General features: G+C 43.1%; 1 protein-coding gene across 2 annotated transcripts in view; it reads left to right on the top strand.

Moving 5' to 3' along the window:
- The first annotated feature begins 226 nt into the window (after nt 1–226).
- The window catches only part of ALG14 (ALG14 UDP-N-acetylglucosaminyltransferase subunit), a 104,428-nt gene continuing 97,357 nt past the window's right edge, over nt 227–7,297 (top strand). For both annotated transcript variants that reach the window (XM_063106820.1, XM_063106822.1), the window contains exon 1: nt 227–362. In XM_063106820.1, coding sequence (XP_062962890.1) covers nt 227–362 — 136 coding nt within the window. The remainder of the gene's footprint in view (nt 363–7,297) is intronic.

Genomic DNA, 7,297 nt, shown 5'->3' with positions numbered 1-7,297 from the left:
CTGATGTTTGGGCCGCAGCCGCGCAGAATCCGGTAGCGCAGCCACAAACGAACGCAGGACCGCGGCCTCTCCCTCCGCCCTTTAACTCCTCCTAGCCAGGGCAGCCCAGCCCACCAAGGGGACGCGTCGCTCCATGTTTGAGTCTCCTCAGCGCCCGTAGTTGTGAACTTTGACCGCTGGTCCCCGGCTGGCGCCAGGGAGCAGTGCGCATGCGCCGTTTCTTGGCATGGGCTGTGTTCTCCTTTTGGCTGCAGCGGCAGGAGCTGTGGCGGTGTGCCTAGTCCTGCGACTATGGATAGTGCTTCATTCCCAGGGCGTTACGCCCCGGGAATCTCTCAGTCTGTTGGTGGTGGCTGGGTCCGGTAAGTGTCGACTGTAGGGCTTGGATGGGTCACTACAAACCCCAGAGTTCACCGCGGCGCTCTTCTCTGGTCTCTTTAGCACTTCTTGCGGCAATGCATGCTGAGGTTTGTAGTTTCTCTGTACTAGCGAAAGCGGTCTGCCCAACCAGGGCGAAATGCTGGCTTGCTGACGCGGCCCGGGCGTCTTTTAATAAGTTCAGTAACTTACATTGGTCTGTTATTAAGTGTCTTTGAAGCGCCTGTTTTTCTAAGAAATAATTACTGAACACAGAATGCAGAAGCCTTTTGATGCTAACGTGCACTCTTCTGTGTGGTTGTTGTCCATTATTTTTATTTATTTATTTTTTTAATTTTATTTTGTCGATGTACATTGTGGCTGATTATTGCTCCCCATCACCAAAACCTCCCTCCCTCCTCCCTCCCCCCTCCCCCCCAACAATGTCCTTTCTGTTTGCTTGTCGTATCAACTTCAAATAATTGTAGTTGTTATATCTTCTCCCCCCCCCCCGTTTGTGTGTGTGTGTGTGTGTGTGTGAATTTATATATTAATTTTTAGCTCCCACCAATAAGTGAGAACGTGGTATTTCTCTTTCTGTGCCTGACTTGTTTCACTTAATATAATTCTCTCAAGGTCCATCCATGTTGTTGCAAACGGCAGTATTTCATTTGTTTTTATAGCTGAGTAGTATTCCATTGTGTAGATGTACCACATTTTCCGTATCCACTCATCCGATGATGGGCATTTGGGCTGGTTCCAACTCATGGCTATTGTAAAGAGTGCTGCGATAAACATTGGGAAACAGGTATACCTTCGACTTGATGATTTCCATTCCTCTGGGTATATTCCCAACAGTGGGATAGCTGGGTCGTATGGTAGATCTATCTGCAATTGTTTGAGGAACCTCCATACCATTTTCCATAGAGGCTGCACCATTTTGCAGTCCCACCAACAATGTATGAGAGTTCCTTTTTCTCCACAGCCTCGTCAGCATTTATCGTTCATAGTCTTTTGGATTTTAGCCATCCGAACTGGGGTTAGATGGTATCTCAATGTAGTTTTGATTTGCATTTCCCGGATGCTGAGTGATGTTGAGCACTTTTTCATATGTCTGTTAGCCATTTGTATATCTTCCTTAGAGAAATGCCTACTTAGCTCTTTTGCCCATTTTTTAATTGGGTTGCTTGTTTTCTTCTTGTACAGTTGTTTGAGTTCCTTATATATTCTGGATATTAATCCTTTGTCAGATGTATATTTTGCAAATATTTTCTCCCACTCTGTTGGTTGTCTTTTAACTCTGTTAATTGTTTCTTTTGCTGTGCAGAAGCTTTTTAGTTTGATATAATCCCATTTGTTTATTTTTCCTTTGGTTGCCCGTGCTTTTGGGGTCGTATTCATGAAGTCTGTGCCCAGTCCTATTTCCTGAAGTGTTTCTCCTATGTTTTCTTTAAGAAGTTTTATTGTTTCAGGGTGTATATTTAAATCCTTAATCCATTTTGAGTTGATTTTAGTATACGGCGAGAGGTATGGATCTAGTTTCATTCTCCTGCATATGGATATCCAGTTATCCCAGCACCATTTGCTGAAGAGGCAGTCCCTTCGCCACTGAATAGGCTTGGTGCCTTTGTCAAAGATCAGCTGACAGTAAGTGTGTGGGTTGATTTCTGGATTCTCTATTCTATTCCATTGGTCAGTGTGTCTGTTTTTATGCCAGTACCATACTGTTTTGGTTATTATAGCTTTGTACTATAGCTTAAAGTCAGGTAGTGTTATGCCTCCAGCTTTATTTTTTTTGCTCAGCATTGCTTTGGCTATGCGTTGTCTTTTATTGTTCCATATAAATGTCTGGATAGTTTTTTCCATTTCTGAGAAAAATGTCTTTGGAATTTTGATGGGGATTGCATTGAATTTGTATATCACTTTGGGTAGTATGGACATTTTCATTATGTTGATTCTTCCAATCCAAGAGCATGGGATATCTTTCCATCTGCTTGTATCCTCTCTAATTTCTCTCAGCAGTGGTTTGTAGTTCTCATTATAGAGATTTTTCACCTCCTTGGTTAACTCAATTCCTAAGTATTTTATTTTTTTGGTGGCTATTGTAAATGGGCAGGCTTTCCTGATTTCTCTTTCTGCATGTTCACTATTGGAGAAAAGAAATGCTACTGATTTTTGTGTGTTGATTTTGTATCCTGCTACTGTGCTGAAATCATTTATCAATTCCAGCAGTTTTTTTGTAGAGGTTTTAGGCTGTTCGATATATAGGATCATGTCATCTGCAAACAGGGACACTTTAACTTCATCTTTTCCAATCTGAATGCCCTTTATTTCCTTCTCTTCTCTGATTGCTCTGTCTAGTACTTCCAACACTATGTTGAATAGGAGTGGTGAGAGTGGGCATCCTTGTCTAGTTCCTGTTCTTAAAGGAAAAGCTTTCAGCTTTTCCCCATTCAGGATGATATTGGCAGTGGGTTTGGCATATATGGCTTTAATTATGTTGAGATACTTTCCCTCTATACCTAACTTATAGAGGGCCTTTGTCATGAATGAGTGCTGAACTTTATCAAATGCTTTTTCAGCATCTATAGAGATGATCATATGGTCCTTGTGTTTGAGTTTATTAATATGGTGTATCACATTTATTGATTTGCGTATGTTGAACCAACCTTGCATCCCTGGGATGAATCCCACTTGATCGTGATGAATAATTTTACGTATGTGTTGCTGTATTCTGTTTGCTAGTAATTTAGTGAGGATTTTTGCATCTATATTCATCAAGGATATCGGCCTGTAGTTTTCTTTTTTGGTTATATCTTTACCTGGTTTTGGTATCAGGATGATATTTGCTTCATAGAATGAGTTTGGGAGATTTGCGTCTGTTTCAATCTTTTGGAATAGTTTGTAAAGAATCGGTGTCAATTCCTGTTTGAATGTTTGGTAAAATTCTGCTGTGAATCCATCTGGTCCTGGGCTTTTCTTTGTTGGGAGCCTTCTGATAACAGCTTCAATCTCCTTTATTGTTATTGGTCTGTTCAAATTTTCTACGTCTTCACGGTTCAGTTTTGGGAGCTTGTGTGTGTCCAGAAATTTATCCATTTCCTCCAGATTTTCAAATTTGTTGGCGTATAGTTGTTTATAGTAGTCTCGAATGATTCCTTGTATTTCAGATGAATCAGTTGTACTATCGCCTTTTTCATTTCTAATTTTTGTTATTTGAGTCTTCTCTCTTCTTTTTTTTGTTAGCCATGCTAATGGTTTGTCAATTTTATTTATCTTTTCAAAAAACCAACTTTTTGATTCGTTGATCTTTTGAATTGTTTTTTGGTTTTCAATTTCATTCAGTTCTGCTCTGATCTTAATGATTTCTTTCCGTCTGCTAACTTTAGGTTTGGATTGTTCTTGTTTTTCTAGTTCTTTAAGGTGAAGTGTTAGGTTGTTCACTTGTCATCTTTCTATTCTTCTGAAGTGAGCGTTTAATGCAATAAATTTTCCCCTCAATACTGCTTTTGCAGTATCCCACAGGTTTTGGTATGATGTATCATTGTTTTCATTAGTTTCAATAAATTTTTTGATTTCCTGCTTGATTTCTTCTTGGACCCATATGTCATTAAGTAGAATGCTGTTTAATTTCCATGTGTTTGTATAGTTTCCAGAGGTTCGTTTGTTATTAATTTCTAGTTTTAATCCATTGTGGTCTGAGAAGATACATGGGATAATTGCAATTTTTTTGAATTTATTGAGACTTGATTTGTGACCTAATATGTGATCTATCCTGGAGAATGATCCATGTGCTGCTGAGAAGAATGAATATTCTGAGGTTGTTGGGTGGAATGTTCTGTAGATATCTGCCAATTCCAATTGGTCTAGAGTATTGTTTAGATCTTGTGTTTCTCTACTGATTCTTTGCCTAGATGATCTGTCTAATATTGACAGTGGGGTGTTCAGGTCCCCTGCTATTATGGTATTAGTGTCTATTTCCTTCTTTAGGTCTAATAGAGTTTGTTTTATAAATCTGGCTGCTCCAACATTGGGTGCGTACATATTTATGATTGTTATGTCTTCTTGATGGATCAGTCCTTTTATCATTAAGTAGTGTCCCTCATTGTCTCTTTTTATGGTTTTTAGTTTAAAGTCTACTTTGTCAGATATAAGAATAGCTACTCCAGCTCGTTTTTCTTTTCTGTTTGCATGGTAAATCTTTTTCCATCCTTTCACTCTTAGTCTGTGTGAATCGTTATGGGTGAGGTGGGTCTCTTGTAGGCAGCATATAGTTGGGTCTTCCTTTTTGATCCAGTCAGCCAGTCTGTGTCTTTTAATTGGGGAATTTAAGCCTTTTACATTAAGAGTTGTTATTGAAAGGTGTTGATTTATTCCTAGCATTTTATTGGTTGTTTTGTTGTCTTAGGTGTCTTTTGTTCCTTGCTTTCTGATTTACTGTTTGTTTTCTGTGTTTGTTGGTTCCTTAGGTTGTAGATAGTGTTTTTGTTAGCTTGTTTTCTCTTCATGAATGCCATTTTTATTATACTAGTGGGTTTAGATTTTTCTTGGGTTTTTATGGCAGTGGTAGTTCTTTTTCAGGAACCAAACCCAGTACTCACTTGAGGATTTCTTGTAAGGGTGGTCTTGTGGTAGTGAACTCCCGCAGTTTTTGTTTGTCTGAGAAATATACTATTTGCCCCTCATTTCGGAAGGATAGCCTTGCAGGGTAGAGTATTCTTGGCTGGCAATCTTTGTCTTTTAGTATTTTGAAAATATCATCCCATTCCTTTCTAGCTTTTAGGGTTTGTGATGAAAAGTCTGATGTTAACCTGATTGGGGCTCCCTTATAGGTGATTTGACGCTTCTCTCTTGCAGCTTTTAAGATTCTCTCCTTATCTCTGAGTTTTGCCAATTTGACTATGACATGTCTTGGAGAAGGTCTTTTTGGGTTGAATACATTTGGAGATCGTTGAGCTTCCTGGATCTGAAGATCTGTGATTTTTCCTAAACCTGGGAAGTTTTCTGCCACTATTTTGTTGAATATGTTTTCAATGGAATCTCCATTTTCCTCCCCTTCTGGAATACCCATGACTCGGATATTTGATCGCTTATGGTTGTCTGATATTTCTCTCAGATTTTCTTCAGTGTCCTTGATTCTTTTTTCTTTCTTTTTGTCTGCTTGTGTTATTTCAAACAGCCCATCTTCAAGTTCAGAGGTTCTCTCTTCAACTTCGACAAGCCTGCTGGTTAAACTCTCTGTTGTGTTTTTTATTTCGTTGAATAACTTCTTCAGTTCAGCAAGTTCTGCTACATCTTTTTTCAGGACATCGATTTCCTTGTACACTTCCTCTTTCAGATCCTGTATACTTTTCCTCATTTCATCATGATGTCTAGCTGAGTTTTCTTGTATCTCATTCAGTTTCCTTAGAATTATCACTCGAAATTCCTTGTCAGTCATTTCAAGGGCTTCTTGTTTTATAGGATCTAGAGTTTGAGATTTATTAACTTTTGGTGGTGTACTTTCTTGATTTTTTGTATTTCTGGTATCTTTTTTTTGGTGTTTATTCATTGTGGCCAGGGGTTTCACAGTTCACCGGTTTGAGACTAATGACTAACTAGGATGTTGCTGTGGTTGCCAATTTCGTATGGCTCCCTCCGTGACTGCTCAGTTGGCCTCTAGTGCCTTGTGTGTGTGGTTGTCTCGGGTCTTGGGCTTCTCCGGGGAGCCACCTTTCTGGTCAGCTTGGACTCTGCAGGGCTGGTGGATCACGTACCACAGGGTGTGTGATCTCTGTTGAGCTTTCACTTCTTGTGCAGGACTTCTCCCTGTTCCGTGTGCTCTGGCCCAGGCTGTTAGATCGTGCAGTGGCGACCCCACCGGGTGTGTGGTTTCTGTCGAGTCTCCCCCTCCCTGGCCGCACGTCTTCCCCACTCTGTGCGCACTGTGCTGGGCTGGGGCGTGTCTTCTGCACCCCTCGTCTATCAGCTGGGCCTTCAAGACCCTGCTCGGCACCGCCTCGCCCAGGAAGTCTACCAGGTTTCTGCTGGGCACAGACGACTGGTCTCTCTGGGTGCCTTTGTAGCACTATGTAGACCTTTCTCGGGTCTTGTTCACCTTTGTATCCCCCCAGTATAAACCGAGTCTAGCGCCCACCTGCAGCCTGGTCTCCGGCAGGTTCAAGCGGACCTGGGAACTCTCCTACCACACTATTCCCAACCAGACATTCGTTAGGCTTTTTTCCAAACTGGTGGCCGCAGAGATGGTATCTGCCTCCCAGTAACAGGGAGTTTACCTGGGGCCGGAGTCCAGGGTATGGTGGAGTGACAGTCGGCCCGCCCGTACTTCCTTGCCGTCCCGACACTGGCCCGGGACACCCCCTCCACCAGCCCCGCCAGAGAACCGCGGAGGGAGTGGGAGCGGAGGCCCCCGCGCCAGGCCAAGCAAGTGGGAGGGCTCAGTGATGGCCGAGCAGGGCGGAGCTGCCCGCACCTGGGAAAATGGAGGCAGCACCGGGTGGTGAGTGGCCTGGTGGTGCAGGCGGGAGCCGCGTGGGCATCCACCCCCCGAACAGAGCTGTGCCAGGGATCACTCACAGTGCTGTGCCAGGTCGGGTGCTCGCTCTCTGTCTCTGGTTTGCCGCCTTTCCCAGTTCTCGGCCGCTGCCGCCTCGGGCTGTTCAGTCGCGGCGCTCGGGCACTCCCAGGAATCTTCTTTAATGCCGGTCTGAAACCTCAAATCCTGAATAGGGCAGCTGGCCGCCTTCAGCGCGGCCCCGGCCTCCGGGATCCTGGCTGCATCCACAGCAGCCCTGGCGCCGTGTTCCCTGTTTCGAGACTCGCTTTTGCAGCTAAGAAACAGTTCTTTTCCTGCTCCACACTTCAAAGCTGTTGTCTGTAAATGAGGCAGCCTTTCCGGCCGGGGGCAAAGTGGCGGTCACCCCCCACGACCGGTCAGCAG

Source organism: Cynocephalus volans, chromosome 8 (genome assembly GCF_027409185.1).
Source record: "Cynocephalus volans isolate mCynVol1 chromosome 8, mCynVol1.pri, whole genome shotgun sequence".
In the NCBI taxonomy this organism is placed as follows: domain Eukaryota; kingdom Metazoa; phylum Chordata; class Mammalia; order Dermoptera; family Cynocephalidae; genus Cynocephalus; species Cynocephalus volans.
Note: the sequence above shows the minus strand (reverse complement) of the source record. Positions and strands in the feature narration are given on the sequence as shown.